Raw genomic sequence first — 19,615 nt, 5'->3', positions numbered from 1 at the left:
AGCCTTTGGATAAGACTGAAACTTTTGTGGGGCTGAGGGTTTTGATGGAAAGGTTAACAACAATGTTATGGGAATGTTTCAGCCATGGATTTGGTGGAGTGTGGGTAGAGATTTTTGGAGGACATGGCAAGTTGAAAAGATCAGCTAGACAGTATCTGGGCGCTATGTGGGGTTGATGGGGACGCACATTGTTGGTAGGATAGGGTTGGATAATGGTGCTCCAAGGCGGCATTAGAATGTCAGCAGGTTGGGTAACTTTTCTTACACACTAAAAATCCCTCCTGTACAGCCCTTTCCACCTGGGGACGGTGTATCTGCAGTGACGAGATCTCCCTTGCCCAGTGTGCTGATGGTTTCACCCAGGTCTTTACAGACAGGCTCTAACCCCCAGACCTAATCCACAAACAGATCTTCCATGCCATTTCCCCAAACACCCACAATCCCCTCACTAGTCCCAAGGAACGGCTACAAAGGAGTGAGTACCATCCCGGACTGGAACAACTGAACCACATCCTTCATCAGGGCTTTGAAGGTAAGCAAAGCCTATCATCTTGCGCTGAAATGAGGGACATCATACCTGAGACCCTTCTCACTCCTCCTAAAGTGGTGTACTGTTGCCTACACAACCTCCACAACATCCTAGTGCATCCGTATGCTGCTCCTAACCCTAACTCATTGCCACAGGGTCCCTGTGGAAGGCCCTGGTGAAGGACCTGCCCAATCCACCCTCCCAGCAATTTGTATTCCAGTCCTGTCACAGGCTTATCCTACTCCATAGAGGCCGATTCACCTGTGAAAGCAGCCATGTCATATACCATGTCTACTGCAATCATTGCACGGCTTTTTAAATTGGTATAACTATCAACTAACTGTCCACCTGTATGAACAGCCACAACCAAACTGTGACCAAGAGCAAAGTAGACCACCCTGTGGCACGACATGCAGCTGAACATAACAGGCTTGATTTCAGTGGCTTCCTCACAACATGGGCCATCTGGATCCTCCTCTCCACCACCAGCATTTCTGAACTGCGCAAGTATAATATTTTCTCCACTTTTGAAATTATCTCAACTTCACCCTACAGTAACGTACTTTCCCCACACGCTCCACCAAACAATTTCCTCTCCCTCCGTCCTATCACCTCCTGTCTATTTTCATCCTCTCATCCTCTTTCTTTGCTGCCCTGTCAATTCATCAACCTGTCTTTTTCCTTCCCCATTCCTCTCCATTTTTTCCCTGTCTAACACCTCTACCAGTCCTTGCATGTATAAGATTTGATCATTTAATATCGTAAGTCCATTGAGTACTTCCTTAAGTAGCTCATTCACTTCATTTCTTATTTGGTCACACTGTTTATTTGCTTCAGTCTGTAACTCCTTAGCAAATTAGAAATCTTATCATCTTCTGTATTGACGCTAGAAGTTATTCCGTACTAGTGGTTTTATTTACAGTCATCAACTCTTCCAATTTCACAAATAAGGCCGTTACATTCCCTTCTACGCTTTGTGTGACCGCAGGCATTCGGTATTGACCAAAAAGAAATATGTGGATTTATAAACACGCAAATAATGTCACTTCATATTTAACCCCTCTAAATCAGTCAAATTCTTTTGGAGGTTAAACATAAACAAAACATGAAATATAGAAGTAACTTCGAACACCTAATATCATTAAATAGAACACTATTTAGATGATCAGTTTCAGCAATCTAAGCTGTAATCATTAGATCTTATGCAAATTCACATCTGTGCATCTCCATCATATATACAGTATACGTATCATATCATAAAAAAACTCATTTCAGAAACACAAAGAACACGATATATCATTATATCAAGTAGTAAACAAGGTTTACATAAAATATCATGTGTGTTTCTTTGACTACACACACTCGTGTTTGTGCAACAGATGAATGCCAGGCTGTTGAGGAGTTCTGTTCTTTGTTGAAAATTGAAAATAAGATAAATGAATACCAACTACATATCCTTTTCAATAAAGAATGTGTAAAGCACAAGATTATTCCTAAGTTCATCAGTGTTATATTAAAAATTCTTCGAGAAGAATATACATTTGTCTGTTGTGCGAACATGAGCATGTGTATTCAATGCAGTACGCATGACATTTTATGTAAACCTTATTTTGTACTTGACACGCCAGTATCTCGCATTCTTTAAGTTCCTGGAATGACGGTTTATGATGTGACACGGTATATTTTACATATGATGGAGATGCATTGAGATGTAATTGCACAAGATTCAATGAAGACAACTTAGATCGCCAAAACCAGTCATACAAATGAGGTTTTGTTGTTTGAAGTTACTTCAGTATTTCATATTATTTCAGATCATCCCAATACTTGAATAACATCAAGCATATACAAACAGAACACTTGAAATCCCAGTTCTAGTGTGAAGATCAGCAGACACGTAGACAATGCGATGTGTTGATGAAGTGTGCCGCAATGGGTTGGTGGAGATGAGCTGTCATCATGTTGATTGTGGGCTGCTGTACTGGCGTCATGGACTGCTAGATCAGTTGTAGCCATCCGACCCAAGGAAGGAACTTAGTCAAACAACAAAGTCTTCTTGTATTGCTGAGTCCTATTTGAATTGAACGTGGTGATATTTACTGTTGTTGTTGTTGAATTTTTTTAAATTCTTGTTGGTATTGGTCATTCTTAGCAACACTGTATTTTCTCAAGTTATTTTGATGAAATGTGTGCAAAATCTTGTTATTCTATCTTTCTCTAGCACCACTAATATGAATTCTTCACTTAAGTTGCCTTAATGGAATGCAACATAGATGGTTTTTAGTGAGATATCAGTGTTACGTTTGCTGTGTGTGACCTGTAACCTTCCTATGTTGATGTTAGTAGGTCAACTTAGTAAAATTATTCTTGGTTGCTGTTTTTTCTGTTTGTCGATGTGACGCTGATACTCAGTTCCACATAACAATGTTGCAACAGTCTTTACAGGACTTCGTTCTCATTGTACGTGGATTGGTATTGAAAGTGTGTGTTAATTGTTTTTCAAGCTACTTAATAACATAAAAGACTGAACTGTAAACTTTCTGTATTAACATTTTCCATTCCAAAAACATCATGTCCCAATATACAATCTCTTATACAGTGCGGGTTGACAGATCTTTTTAAAACTGAATGTAGCAAGGATAAGATCAAGACAAGAAGTATTCTCTACATAAGAAATTTTGCAGTCATTTTTCTGTTTAGAGCATTCATTGTAGCCATAGCTGTGTTTTTTTCTCCTTGTCTTCAAAGCACCTTAAAACCACTACATTAAGCAATAAATGGCCCACACAAAAAGGAGAGACACTCACTCACTGTCCCACCTTGTAGATATGATAGGTTCAAGACAATTGTAACAATATTTCCATCAGTGAGATGTCCCGACACTTTCTTATGAGGGTGAGTCAAATGGAAACCTTAAATATTTTTTAAAATATTATTTATTGTGCAGAAGTGGTACAAAGCTTTATCTTTTTTCCACATAATCTCCCCCACACTCAATGCAAGTCCTCCAGCACTTACAAAGTGCATAAATTCCTTTAGAAAAAAATTCCTTTGGTAGTCCGCGCAACCACTCGTGCACAGCATGGCGTACCTCTTCATCAGAACAGAACTTCTTTCCTCCCATTGCGTCTTTGAGTGGTCCAAACATATGGAAATCACTTGGGGCAAGGTCTGGTGAGTATGGTGGATGAGGGAGACACTCAAAATGCAGGTCTGTGATTGTTGCAGCTGTTGTACGGGCAGTGTGGGGCCTTGCATTGTCGTGTTGCAAAAGGACACCTGCTGTGATTTGATTGCAGGCCGCAGATGATTTTTTAGAAGATTTGTGTATGATGCACTGATGATAGTGGTCCCTCTAGGCACGTAATGCTCCAAAATGACGCCTTTTTCATCCTAAAAGAGAGTCAGCATAACCTTCCCTGCTGGGTTCTGTTCGAAACTTCTTTGGTTTTGGTGATGGGGAATGGCGCCATTCCTTGCTCGCCCTCTTCGTTTCCATTTGGTCGAAGTGAACCCAGGTTTCGTCCCCAGTAATGATTCTTGCAAGGAATCCGTCGCCTTCTTGTTCAAAGTGCCAAAGAAGTTATTCACAAGCTTCCACACGTCGTTCTCTCATTTCAGGAGTCAGCTGCTGTGGCACCCATCTTGCAGACACTTTGTGAAACTGGAGCACATCGTGCACAATGTGGTGTGCTGACCCATGACTAATTTGTAAACATGCTGCAATGTCTTTCAGTGTCACTCGGCAATATGGTGTGCTGTCACATGACTAATCTGTAAACATGCTGCAATGTCATTCAGTGTCACTTGGCAGTTTTCCTTCACTATTGCTTCAACTGCTGCAATGTTCTGTGGAGTCACAGCTCTTTGTGCCTAACCTGGATGAGGAGCATCTTCCACTGAAGTCATGCCATTTACGAACTCCCTACTCCGTTTGTAGACTTGCTGCTATGACAAACATGCACCACCATACTGAACCTTCATTCGTCGATGAATTTCAATAGGTTTCACACCTTCACTATGCAAATCCGAATAACAGAACGCTGTCCTTCCCTGGTGCAAGTCGCAAGTGGGGCGGCCATCTTTAGACTGATACTGCGGTGGTATGTGTGCATCTGCACTATACTGCCACCTACAGGCCATTCTGCACGCTGTTTGTAGCACACTTACCAACTTACAGGATAACGGAACGAAATTTCGATTTGTTATTGCAAATTTAAGGTTTTCATTTGACTCACCCTCGTATACTATGGTACATCATGAACATCTGTCGATGTCATGGAAGCCACATAAAAAGGTTATATCACACCTCACTGGCTAAGATAATTATTACCGTAATAATCAGAGGGACAAGTACATATAAATATAAGTACATAAAAAGTACATATAAATCTGATCTTTGTTATGTGCAAAATTATTTAAATTCACATTCTAAATGATCCCTTGAATACCTTTTTTTTGGGGGGGGGGGGGGGGGGGAGATTGAAATTAGTTCTTACTTGTGAGACACTATGTTTCTATAGTAACCAGATGTCTTACTCCAGTAATCTGCTTGCTGCTTGCAGTTAGAGACAATATGATAAACACCTACCATATCAAAATAACTGGAAAGAGAACCCTTGTTCTGGGGTAACATTCATTCTCCCTCCATCTTCTTTGCTATAAGTTGTATAATCTTCTGACTTTCCCTGTATTAAGTCTACATAGAGTTAATAGTTTGTTGTGTTATGTCTTTTATTTGTGCTGCATGTGTAAAATTGACTCGGTCCACATCACAGTAAGAGATTGCAATAATTATGATCTGCAGAACCCGTAAATAACTAACTGTGCATCAAAATTCTCACAATTTACTTTCTTCTTGAGGTTCTGAGGACGTGCAAAGCACTGTTTATGCCTTCCTCCCCAGTTTTCACCTTTTAAATGCATACTGATTAGCGTTTATGTTTGTAAGAATCTTAAGAGTTCCTAAGTGCCTGCATAAAAGTTTTTCTTTAGTCTTACACATTACACTGAACAGGCATGTTAGCCAGTACAGTTTCACTGTTGTTGGATGCTTATCCCCCCTTTTCTTCAGTATGGTGACCTCTACTGTCTTCCAGGCATTTGGTATTTTTGCTTGAGCTGGTACTAGTTGTATAATTCTTAGTGTTTGCAGGATCTTGGTTTTTATTCCATTGTTCTTCAGTGTTTGAATGCTCATAACTACTTCTTTACCAGCAAAAGGAATTATTTCTGGCCAAATTCAGCTCTTGTCTTAGCTCGTTCTCTCTCTCTCTCTCTCTCTCTCTATCTCTATCTATCTATCTATCTATCTATCTATCTCCCCCCCCCCCTCCCTCCCTCCTCCCCCCTCCTGTCTTGTTTCTGCAGCTGTCATCTGGAAACAGTGACATCATTAAAAGTTCTGTTGAATCCCCCCATGTTCTTGTTATGGTTATCATAGACAAGCCAGTAACCTCATTAAAAGTTCTGTTGAATCTTCCCATGTTCTTGTTACGTTTATCATAGACAAGATAGTAGGTAACAGCTTTTCTGTTGCCAGTTTGTATGGTGTTCCCTGGACATCATTGTTAAGTGTTATTTTATAAAGTATTCCCATTGTTGTTCCTTCACATACTCCTTAGCTCTTTGTATTTTTGTTTGTTATTTTTCTGTAAAATCATAGTTGTTTCTCATGCTCTTCAGCATCTGTTACTTGTTGAATTTTTGTGTTGACTTGTTTGGCTTCGTAATTTATGGACATAACTGCTCCACGTTGCCTTTGGGCCTTCAGAATTAAACCATTTGAGTGGAATTGACATCCTTTGTATTTTCTGGATTGTTGCTGTGATTTTTTGTGGCATCTCATCACTGTAAAATACCCCCATGGTTGCACAGTGGAAGTCTATAGGATGACCTTACAAAATCTAAGTTCTCTCTTTTTAAGTTTGGTACCTTTTTTTATTAATAATCAGTCGACATCATTTCAAACTGTATGCATCAGAACAAACTATATAAAGTTATGGTAACTAGCTGAGAGACCTTCTTCCATTGACCATAACACTATCTTGCTACAGGCGTTCCGAATGGCTACGTTTAAGTCAACGTTTGAGAATGCACCAGCTACATTGTAATATATGTGAGGGTTTAGTGATCAGTTGATGAGTTATAAACCCATACTCCACTTAAAATTATTTTGTGACTGATGTTTCAGCGAGTCGAGCAGTAGGGACCTTTCTGCCATCCAATCTTAATTCTTTCTCAAGCACCATATGCTCGCTGTGTTGTGTGTTCTGTAGATACATGCAGCACCTTGTGAAACATGGTTCGCTGCATGCCAACAACTGTGCCCTCCATCTCTGCAATCTGTCAGTCCTAAAGTAATTTTTATCAAAGTATAGTTCCAATACTAAATATTGTAGCTTTTAGCGTATCTCATCTGTTTCTTTGCTGAATCAAAACAATGATTTTATGTCCATGTACCTAACTACTACTGCTGCAGATTTTAATTTCTCTAATGTAGTTTTGTGTTATGAGAGTACTGGAAATGTGTTTTTGCGATAACTGTGAAATGCCCAGAGGTTTCAGTATTGACTCTAGAAACAAAAAGGCACTGGGAAAATTTATTGAGTAATGGTTCACTTTCTGGTGTTAAGCCGAGTTTGCATTTCCTGTTGTTGCAGAATACTTTGATGACTGACCGAGATCTCTTCTTTAGCTGAACACCCCCAAGAATGACATTAAGCATCATGCCAACAAAAAACTGGGAGATCATTAATTTATTGAGTTATTTAAACTTTATTTGACTTCAGTTCAGTAGTCAAGCCATAGTAACAGTAATTTACAGAAAGTTTACATGAATAGCTTCACTGATGCTCAATCACCATTATCAAATGTAAGAAGTATGAAACAGGTTGGCTGTTAATTATGAGAACCTGAAATACACACATCAAAAAAAGTTTTGAATCACCCCAGTTCCCAGAACTCCTGAAGATGGACATTGACTGCGGATATTGTATCACAGACACAGTCCCTTTGACTGTTCAGAGATGTCACTAAACACACCCGAAGATGTAAACTACTATGCATGAGCAGTACCTACTAGACAGGGGGCAGGGGGAGGGGGGTCCGACAGCTGATCAGTTCCAGTCATTCCACCAGGAAGGAGGTACACGGCTTGTGTTGCCTGTAGTTCAACCATGCCTAGATGGTCAATACTGCAGTTCTATCACATCTGCATTGTTACTTTGTGTCAGGAAGGGCTCTCAACAAGGGAAGTGTCCAGGTGCCTAGGAGTGAACCAAAGCGATGTTGTTCAGACATGGAGGAGCTGCGGAGAGACAGGAACTGTCGATGACAAGCCTCGCTCAGGCTGCCCAAGGGCTACTGCTGCAGTGAGTGACTACTACCTATGGATTATGGCTCGGAGGAACCATGACAGCAACGCCACCATGTTGAATAATGCTTTTCATGCAGCCACAGGACGTCGTGTTATGACTCAAACTGTGCGCAATAGGCTGCATGTTGCGCAACTTCACTCCCGATGTCCATGGCAAGGTCCATCTTTGCAACTACGACACCATGCAGCGCGGTACAGATGGGCCCAACAACATGCTGACTGGACCACCCAGGATTGGCATCACATTCTCTTCACCAATGAGCATCGCATATGCCTTCAACCAGACAATCGTCGGAGACGTGTTTGGAGGCAACCTGGTCGGGCTGAACATCTTAGACACAATGTCCAGTGAGTGCAGCAAGGTGGAGGTCCCGTGCTGTTTTGGGGTGGCATTATGTGGGGCCGATGAACGCCGCTAGTGGAAGGTGCCCTAACGGCTGTACAATACATGAATGCCATCCTCCAACCGATAGTACAACCATATCGGCAGTATATTGGTGATGCACTCGTCTTCATGGATGACAGTTCGCGTCCCCATCGTGCACAACTTGTGAATGACTTCCTTCGGGATAACGACATTGCTCGGCTAGATTGTCCAGCATGAACCCTATCGAACATGCCTGGGATAGATTGAAAAGGGCTATTTATGGATGACATGACCCACCAACTACTCTCAGGGATCTATGCTGAATCGCCATTGAAGAGTGGGACAATCTGGACCAACAATGCCTTGATGAACTTGTGGATAGTACTCCACGACAAATACAGGCATGCATCAATACATGAGGACGTGCTACTGGATACTAGAGGTACCAGTGTGTATAGCAATCTTGACAAACCACCTCTGAAGGTCTCGCTGTACGATGGTACAACATGCAATGTGTGGTTTTCATGAGCAGTAAAAAGGGCAGAAATAATGTTTATGTGGATCTCTATTTCAATTTTCTGTACATTCATTAATTGTTTAAAAATAATAAAATTCCCTAATAAGTTGATAGGTTTGTCTTGAGGTAAATAAATTTCCTTATGTAATGTACAAATCTGTACCTTGATGAAGTTAATGAAATATCATCATCTGTGCATGAATACTGCATATTATCACCTACATATATTGTCTCCAAACCAACTAGTCATCTCTGAGACAAAAGTCTGCTATCTCACCATCTTAAAGTTGAAAGTACATAGCCTGTAATATTGAATATAGAACTCCGTAGTGCTGTATCCAAGAAACAACTGTTTACATGGATGACAGATAACACAGCTTATGTTACCATGTGAGTGCCTATGTTCAGCTTCTCCCCTTGAAGACAGATACTGTATGTAACTTTACTTCAAAGGAATTGTTTATTAAAGTCTTATGTTACACCCAAAGGGAGAAAATATGTCGAACAGTAATTATGCATACAGAAGACGACGTAGTTGCTTCCAGACCTGTGAGACTACCCAAGATATTGCTACAATACTGCCCATGGCTCAGTTTGGGAGTAGAAAAATAATGGTCTTTAAGGACATGTTATTATTAGTGAAGATGTCAGGCCCAATCCACAGAAACTTGAGAGCAACAACTGAGTGCCCAGAAACATGTAATAAATGCGTGGAAACGTATAATAAAGGGGAACTTAAAGACAGGGCTGTACAGTGTGGTGAGCCTTTGAATATCATTTATCTTTTTGAGTTCGTAAGCAAATGAGGCAGCGAATGTGGACAGAGCAACACTAGGAAGAATTCAGGAATAACCTAGTGAGAGGCCCAACATGCTTCCATCAGGATTTTAGTTACTACTTTCCTCTAGCTATTTGTCAGTGAGCAGTTTAGGGTGCAAGATATTTCTGTAAAGAAAAGTGGAAAAGGTTGTTCACTATTTTGTTAGTAAAATACTTACAAAATAAGAAAATAATCAGTGCGCCATGGAGAAAGAAGCGAGAGCCAATTTGACCCTTCTGTGAGTAGTAAATTGTTGGCTCATCCCATAGGAAATGTCTGTGCAGCAATTTTCACACTTATGTGAAGAATATAAAATAAACAGAAGAAGGGAGAAGGGGGCAGGGTTTCTATCCACATTCCTCACTGTCACTATGAGTAGAGTTAATAAGTGAAATTTTAACACGTACTTCTTAAAAGAACCCATATTTGAGGAAAACAGCAGTAAGAGCCAACCCAGATTGACTGATGGACAGATTAGATTAGATTTATTTTTCGTTCCATGAACCCAAAAGTGATGGAACATATCAGAAAGCTTAACATAGGAAAACAGAACATTTGAATATAGTACTCACGTATGTGCTCATTTGGCAAGATATTGTCAGAATATGTGAATACATTGCAATAAACTGGAACTGCTAATATTTATAGAATTAGTACACTGTCAGAATGAAATGTAGTTATGAACTTTTAACAAATTTATCATACACAAAATACCTAATCTTGACTGTTGTGCTCAAGTGCTATCAAAACTTAAATCTTAACTGACATGTATACTTAAGCTGGTCTAACAGTCATTGTTAAGACATTCAGCAATAGAGTAGGTGGAATTGCATAATAAAAGTCTTTCAAACTCTGTTTAAATTGTGCTTTATCTGAAATCAATTTTTTAATTGTTGCTGGCAATTTATTGAAAATGTGTGTTCCTGAATACTGGAACCTTTTTTGGACTAAGGTAAGTGATTTTAGGTCTTCATGCAGATTGCTCTTATTTCAATACATTTATTCCTTAATGAAATTTGTCATTAAAAATATATCACTTTTTCAAACCAACAGCTCAATTCATGGAATCAATACTAGAAATAAGAATAATCTTCACAAGGATTTAAAGTCACTTAGTCTTGTACAAAAAGGTGTGCATTATTCAGGAACACACATTTTCAATAACTTACCAGCAGCCATAAAAAGCTTAACAACCAATGAAATTCAGTTTAAGAGAAGCCTAAAGGATTTATTGGTGGCCAACTCCTTCTACTCCATTGATGAATTTCTCAGTAAAACCATCTGATTTGTGTGTGCGCAATTTCAGTGCAGTAATGTGTTCATTGTAAATGTATGTGCGTGTGTGTGTGTGTGTGTGTGTGTGTGTGTGTGTGTGTGTGTGTGTAAGTACAATCATCTAACTTCTGCACCATTTCAGTGCAGTAATGTGTTCGTTGTAAATAAGTATTATAGTAGTTGTATTACATGTTTATTACCTTTATAAATAAATAAAAAACTTTTTTATTTTAAATTCAGTGCATTAGTATTTGTAAAATGACTTTCATATAGTGTTCATTAAAAAAATGAAGATCATTCCACTTGGCCTGTGGAATGGTACATTAGCTTATTTGTTTTAGTTGTAAATATTTGTCATGTATTGTTGTTTTTCTGTCATGTTCCACATCCTGGAGGACCACCTCATTGTGGCTCAATTGGAATGAAAGTAAATCTAATCTAGTATTGATACTATGTGTTGAACTATTTGCCTACACGACAAATAAGTCATATTACATGCTTTTGCACTCTTAAAGACTTTTGTTTGATTTGAAGGGTTACCCCAGAATATGATCCCATATGACATAATAGAATGAAATAAGCAGAGTATGCATATTATTATTATTATTATTATTATTATTATTATTATTTTGTCTGTTACATCTGATATCATTCGCATTGCAAATACAGACTTGTTTAGGTGCTTCAGCAATTCTGTGGTATGCCTTTCCCAACTGAATTTGTTATCGAGTTGTAATGCCAGAAATTTAACACTGTCAACCTCCTCTATCTGCATGTCTTCATACATTATACACATGCTGGAAGGAAATCTCTTACAGATTCTGAACTGCATATAGCGGGTCTATCTTTTTCTTTCTCTCTCCTTTTTTTTTTTTTTTTTTTAAATGACAGTGAATTAGATTTAAATCGTTTATTGTTGCCAGTGAAAATTTGATTAGTATCCATTTCTAAACCTGTACTTTACTTGCTATTTATTGCAATGTTTGTATCATCTACAAACAAAACGAACTTAGCGTCTGTCAGTGTATCAGACGAGAGGTCATTAATGTACAAATGGAAAAAGCAATGGTTCCCTGATGGAACCTTGAGGAACACCACATGCAGTTAATTCCTAATCAGGTGAAGACTTATTGCTTACTCCACAGATACTTCGTAATGACAGCATCTGTTCCTGTTAGTTAGCTATGACTTGAACCATTTTGCGGCATTACCAGTGACACCATAATATTCTAATTTTCTTAAGAGAATGCTGTCATCAAACATTTGGAGGCTCTTGACAGGTCACAGAAAATGCCAGTAGCCTCTAATTTGAGAGAGATGGCCAGGAGTTTTAAGAAAAAATTATCAATCATTATGAAGACCTGCTTGGGTGTAGGCACTACTGGACACTTAAGGGGTGTAATTTTGTTTAATAGTACAAAGTAGCTAGAAGAGGCTCGACACATTGCATTCCTGTCTGTTTCTCATGTGTGTGTGTGTGTGTGTGTGGGGGGGGGGGGGGGGTCACAAAACAGTAGTTATGTAGCCGAGATGTTATTCATAATAGCAAAAAGAATACATTTGGTAGCTGCCAGTATTTTTATGCCACTCTACTCAGTAGTGAAATGATGTCTGTTTCATTGGTAACTGATTGTTGGTAGAAATTTCTTACATTATATCCCATTGAGAAGTTAAATGTGCTAATCTGATAGAATGTTTCAAAGATGATAATTCTTGCAAGGTGGGATATCAGAAAAGTTCTGTCAGAAAATGCATAATAATTTATGTCAGTAAAATTTAAGATATATTTACCCGGGAAAAGTTGAAGCAAATGGATGTGTTACAGCAATTGTGTAGAATGGAAATCAAAACAGGCTGAGTTAATGAAGATTCCTCATAGATTTTAACCAGCTAAATCATGTAGTAACATCAAGGAAGGGTCATTACTGAGGTCAGTTAGTTGGAGAGATAGTATTAGTTCCATAGTGGGAGGGATATTCATACTCAGTTGGGGGGGAAAAAAACCTTAAATAAGGGAAGGCAGATAAAGGAGAGCTGTACTACCTGATTTTGAGAAAAGTGAAGAGGTATTCTATAAAGCACAATGTGAAGGCTTGTGGGCGGAGAGGATGTGGAAAATCATTTTTTTCTGTTCAGTGGGATAAAGACATAACACAGTTGCAGATCAGGGGACTGATGATCTCAGATGTTAAGTCCCATAGTGCTTAGAACCATTTGAACAGTTGCAGATCCTAACCTTCCCAGTCACAAGCTAGGGTGGCTGTAGATTCTTACAGTATATTGTGCTTTTAGGATAGATTCCATTATCAACAGTAATCAATGAACAATATAATTTGAGAAACAGTTGGCAGTTCAGTAACGAGCAGTATGGAACTGCAATAGAAGCCATGCAAAAGTAAAGAAATTATTTTATGTCCAGTCTCTCCACACATTTGGTGATTGCCTTGCAGTTAATGTCTGTTTAATAAACTGCTCTTCATTTTAAAACAGAGGTCTTCCTAACATGAAGATATTGGATAAAAATGCCATTGAACATGATGTATTGCATGTGAAAGCATTGCATGTACAAAATATAAAACTGTTAAGGTTTCAGAATTTCCTAACTCCCAAATGTGGAATCCAAAATGTTCAGAATGTTATCAGGTATGGAAGTCACACTAATCACCAGTAAAAATCTTTGAATTTGAGTCTGAAATTTCTGGTCATTGGTTCATCACTTAGCCCAGTGTGTCACCATTCTACATAAAGTAGTCTGTGTGTAATGCAGACATCTGTAAATAAACAATATTATCTTAAGCATGTAACTGATTTGATTAATCAAGTGGTTTTATTTTTCAAGCTGTTCTCTTCTTTTCTTGAATGGATGTTTACAGACCTCACCCCAAATTTCCGTAAAGCTTGGTGCCTACACTTTAAGGACAACCACATGTACTGGGACTTAATAAGTCATTACACAGTGGGCATTGAATAATGCAGTTACAATTTTGGAAGTAAAGAATTAAGTGAAATAAAACTGAAGGAAGGGTCTAAAGTGCATTAGACTGCCAGCAGTAAGGCCGTTTTAAGAACATGGAAAATTAAACTTCCCATTACAATTGCTTGCTCTCCCTTACCTTTACTTGCATTTGTAACTTTATTGTGGGTTCTTTATTTTGTAAATCTAAATGTACTTTTTCCCTCCTTTCATATACTAATCTTTCATCTAGTCTTAGTAATAAATTTGTTTTGATGGCTTTGTTTATTGTGACTCTGTTATTTGATGTATAGTACTTTTATTTTTACTTCAACATTTATAAAGAATAAACAATACATTTGGCTTTAACATCCAGAATTCTGTTTTTATACAGTCAAACCTCAATAGAACAGTATTCATGGGACCATGAAAATGATATTGTTGTAGCAGTGTCATTGTTATAATGAGGTTTTGTTAATAGAGACTACTACAGTAATGTGCCTTTAGACCAGTATATGCAGTAATGTAGTACTTTTCTGATGAGAAACAGTAAAAGACAATTAATGGAACACATTTTGTTGACTCCATTTATTAGTGGAGTATCTTAGTCTTGTGTACAGAATTTACTTATTTTCTTTTTTCTTAGTGATTCTCTTCTAAGTACTACCTTTATCACCCCTAATGTAATCAATTGCTCTGCTGAAACAATGGGGATAGGAGATGCTACTTGCTGAATAGTTTCCAACTGACATATTACCTCCATCAGAGGAGGTGGAAGATTTGCACTTATCACTTTCATCATCAGAATCTTCAACAGGCGAATTATCCTTTAACTCTTTGATAATAGATTCATCAGTGTGTGCACCCTTCAAACAGCAATGTCTCATCAACCACTGACACATTTTCAACTATTGATACCTCTATGATTTTACCAGTTACTGCTGAATATATCTCAAGGTCACTTTGAACATCATCCTGCATTTTTTCATCCACCACAACATTCACACCAATATTTTCAATTTTGGAAATCCTTGCTTTTTTCCCGCAATCACATTCAGCTGTAAACTGTTTGAGGAACTAGCAGTCATGTCACAAATCTGCTTCACATTGAAACTAGGGATTGTCCACCTTCCTTTCAGTGTTTGTGATCACGCGTTGAACTAGGTATTTTGTCTTGGAAGTTCTTAATCGTCCTCGTGTCTAGTGGCTGATGGACTGAAGTACAGTTCAGATGGAAGGAGCATAGTTCTACAGTTTTCAGCACTGGCTTCTTGTTATGTGCACTACAGTTATCCATCAGCAGTGCAATTTTCTTATTTTTCCTTGCCGTCTCTTTCAGACGTCATCCATGCTTTTCAGTTTGCCTTTTAATTGCCTGCAATAAAAGAAATCACATTTAGAAGAATCAAAAAATACAAAATTAATCTGTACTAATGTACTCTTCATGCATACTCCTAACGTTGCAGCTGAAGGTACTGAATCAGCTCGTAAATTAAAGGAAGGTAAAGTAAAATGCATATACTTTTACCTGGTAAGTTCTTACATTTTCAAGCCTCAGGGATTTGTTGATCGTTCGATCACCAGTGGTGTCAACTTGTGTGCCCCTGATGCGTTGCTGCAGAGATGAACTGTTAGGCGTATTGTAGACTGCTTCCCTTGTTTACATTTCTCTTCTCTAAAGCCCATCGTCTTCTCTGGTGGCAGCTGGTAAAACAATCCCATCTCATCTGCATTGTACAGGTTTTCTGGACTGTATTTTTCCACCAGTTTACACATCGTGTTTTTCCGCCAACATTCTGCATCAACTAAATGTGCCAATTTTTCTTCCCCAAAATCACTTTAAAAATGATCTCATGTGTTTCTTAACTCTGAGACTGTCTGTTACTTGCCTTAAAATTAGGGTCACCAAGCGGGCAAGTGAAGTCTAAGGCTTTTAGACATATCAGCAGGCCATCAGTTGTTATGTTTTTGAAGGGCTAAACATGCCAACTAGAATTTTTTTTATTTTTTTTTTTTATTTATTTTAGTTTTTTAAGGAACGTAGCTAACGTTGATTGTATAAGTCCATACTTCCTCGACACATCTACCAGTTTCATTCCATTATCAATATATTTGAAAACCTCTGTTTTTGTATCTAATCTTATATGTTTGCAAGTTCCAGCTATTGTCCAAATCTTATTAGCCAAGTCCAAAGCATATTTACATCAACTTGAAAACGTTCAAAGAAAGCAAAAATCACAGAAGCCAAACACTGCACTTCTGACTGAAACACACACACACACACACACACACACACACACACACACACACACACACACAATTACAGTGTTTATTTGATATTGATTGACAGAGGTATGACAAACAGTAATTCAGTGTAGAATTTATTTTCTTTAAATTTCAGTGAAGTAATTTTACCAATATTTCTTTTTTGCAGGTTCATAAAAATGATGGTTTACCACACCATGTGTGTTGCAGTTGTGTTTTTAAATTGAGTAAGTGTCACCAGACAGTGGAAGCCTTTTTAGCAGCTGACAAGAAGCTACGGGTTCTGTTTGAATCTCAGAGCAAATCGACTCAAAATCTAACATACATTAAACTAGAAGAGGTGCGTCAAATGGTGACACAGAAATTGCAACATGTGCCGAGTATGTAATATTAAATGGTATATTATGTTGCAAATGAAGTGGTTTGCTAGACTATTTTAAATGTTAGTCACACTATGACCTTCTTTGTCTTCTGAGGTGGTTGTCACGTAGAATTGTGTATTCATATTAAGTCATAAGTGGACTGACAAGGAAAAAACATGTACACCAGAAATAATGGTGCATTTCAGCTCCTAAGAACTCATTCTTTAGAAAGATGGAGTACTGCAGAAAGTGAATGATGGTGAGTAGTTAAAGAGAGAGAAAGAAAACATGAATACGTCGTGAAATATGAACTAAAAGCACAAGCGAGATCAGTGAGTAAATAATTAAAATAAAATATAGGAATTATAATGTGACTGGGTGGAAAGAGGTACCTTGGCATCAAACAAAATGAAACAATCTTGATGATTTTACTTATACAAGCATTACACAGTTGCTTTAAGACACATTTCTGTGCTTAATGTTTCAGTTCCTGATGCTGGTGACATCCTCAAAGGCTATAAAGACTTCATTAGTTGATTATCTAACCTGAAAGAGGTCAGGAAGCAGAACTTTTTGTACAGTCATGCAACGATCATGTCGTGATGTCATCTGATCTCTGCTGAAGAGTGCAGAGTTGTGTCAGCATGTGTTACGGAGCTTGTACTCCAGAAGAGTTAATATCATTGGCTTTATGTAGCCTGTAGATGGACAACTTGTTTAGTTTCAGTCTTTTTATGTTAAAAATCTTCTTGAATTTCTATGGCTCCTATGGACTTTGATAAGACCACAGCAACAGAGAGTCAAATGAGATGGTTCGTGGTCCCAGTGCATGGTCTGCTACTCCTGATTTATCCATGTTGCCCAGAAAACAATTGTTTTGTGCCCTTTAAGCCAGGTGTTGATGCTTGTTTTAGCAGTTCCTTTAATACACTTTACCACGTGAGCATGGAATTTTGCACAGTACTGCTGTGGCAAGCAATGGGCACAGGTCTTCCCAGTATTAAAATATTTGTGCACCCTTCTTGTTTGTTTAAACATTGTCAATACTGTGGCCTTTCAGCACTCTGCCGATTTGATCTATAACTATTTTGACCCATGGGAAGAAAATTTAATGTTTAGATGGTTTGTTTCGGAAGAAGGAAGAAATGGAGCATTACATGCTAAAAGATCCAGAGCTATCATCATAAAGGAAGCAGCTAAAGAGAAAGTTTTCGTACTATTTGTAAAAATAGTCAAAGATAACATCAGCGGAGTGCTAGCAAGACAACTGTATTGACTCAGTGTTGAAACCAGCAAAGAAGGTGCACTAATATTTGAATCAATTGCCATGGCGTTATTCTAGGGTGTACAGATAGGCCATATAAACTCAAAAACGTGAAAGAGCATTAACAAAAAAGGAGAAAGACTGAAATTACTCAAGTTGTGTGTTAAATAAAGCAAACAACTCTGACTCTTGTGCTGTACATGTTCCTTAGAATGCGCCTGTGTGACTCCACGGTATTTGACTACATTCAGATGACATCACATCATCACCATTGTGCTGTTAAGTATAAACATTTTGGCTTGCTGAGCATGTCTGAGCTTGAAAATTAATTAATGACGTCTTAATAGCCTTTGAGGATTTTTCTGTCATTAGGAGATCAGATGTTAGGCACAGAAAATTGCTTTAGACTGTGTCCCAATGCCCACCAAATTCACCATGTGTTTAAGTACCAGCTGTAAAAGCCTACATTGTTCGATAAAAGAAAACATTGGTTAGAAAGAAGATTAAGCACGAACCAAAAGTTAACAAAATCCAAAGCAAAATTAAAATGGAAGAGCAGGTATCAGTAGAAGAACAATTTAAGTAATGCATGGTTGCTCAGTGGTAGTAGAAAAATAATTACTTGTGGGGGAGAGGGGGGGGGGGGGGGCGACACATGAAGATTGAGAGAAAAGTAGCAGGAAAGTTTCTCTACAGTTTTCATGATGTGGTCAATGCATAACTGTGCCCAGGCACCAGTGTAAGAGAGCTGTTATCTTTACAACAGCAGGAAATACTGAAAAGATTGCAATGTGAGGTAAGCAAAAGGATAAGTAGTAGTCCTCATAATGCCATCAAAAATGTAATAAATGTGTATCTCCAAGTTTTGGGACTACAGATCCATTACATTGGAGACAAGTGTCGACAGGAAAAATACATTTGGAGAGAAAGTTTGAGAAGACGGTGAAATTGAGAGGTAACCACATCTCTGTTTGGTATGCACTGCGATGAATGCCACATGCTGTGAACTTGGTATTAGAGACCGTCTTATTGTTTACCATCTTCTCAAACCTTTGTTCATTTACCTTTTTCACAAATCCTTTGGTTCAGAAAGGTAATGATATTTTCTCCATAACTTTTTATTGGTATACTATGTGGCAGGTTTTCATATATTGCTTTGTTCATAAATACTCTGAGGTACTTGATAATATACCGTAAAGCGGGGTAACTTTGAACAGCAATTTAGCGTCTTTTTAAAATAAATGCTGCACTCTAGTGTTTAAATATGGAACTATGGCCCAAGTCGCTAAATATTGCCAGTAATCGATACTTTCAGATGATATGACAGTCAATATGAAATAACATTGTTTAACAATGCCAGAAAATAAAATAATTTTCTGGAACTGTAAGTTCCTTCACAACCACAAAAACATTTGCCTATTATTAGAAGCATTTTTGAGTTTAGAATTTGAAACGAGTTTTTATTGGCAAGGTTAATACTTGAATGAACACTTACAGAAAGCGTAAAATGTTAAATTTATTCTTTGGTGACATAAAAAAATAAAATATGAAGGTTTGTCTTTCAAGGGATGACTTTGAACAGCACCTTCCGTATTCTTTGAGACATCAGCTCCATGGAAAACATGTTTTAGTGAAGTTTCCTTCATTTTGAGTTTAAATTTGATGTCTATGACATCTGCTAGAGTGGACACACTTTCGTGGCGACTACCTTTCCTGTAGAGTGTTTACAGATGTAATTCTTTAAAATGTGATAACTTTTTTTTTCATTTCTTTTATTAAAGTAATACAGACTGTTTTGAAAATATCTGTTTTCAAATATTTTTCTTATTTCATAACTAGTTCAGCACCCATTTCCATTTTTAGCAAAATTAAGCCATAATCATAT

General features: G+C 38.0%; 1 protein-coding gene across 1 annotated transcript in view; it reads left to right on the top strand.

Annotated features, from left to right (window-relative positions):
- The window catches only part of LOC124612516 (zinc finger protein 182-like), a 149,766-nt gene that overhangs the window by 101,509 nt on the left and 28,642 nt on the right, over nt 1-19,615 (top strand). Inside the window, exon 4 of the mRNA XM_047140770.1 lies at nt 16,274-16,444. Within this exon, the coding sequence (XP_046996726.1) occupies nt 16,274-16,444 (171 nt within the window). The remainder of the gene's footprint in view (nt 1-16,273; nt 16,445-19,615) is intronic.

The sequence above is a fragment of the Schistocerca americana genome, chromosome 4, assembly GCF_021461395.2.
Source record: "Schistocerca americana isolate TAMUIC-IGC-003095 chromosome 4, iqSchAmer2.1, whole genome shotgun sequence".
Taxonomy (NCBI): domain Eukaryota; kingdom Metazoa; phylum Arthropoda; class Insecta; order Orthoptera; family Acrididae; genus Schistocerca; species Schistocerca americana.
The sequence above is the reverse complement of the archived record's forward strand: the minus strand, read 5'-3'. Positions and strand labels throughout refer to the sequence as shown.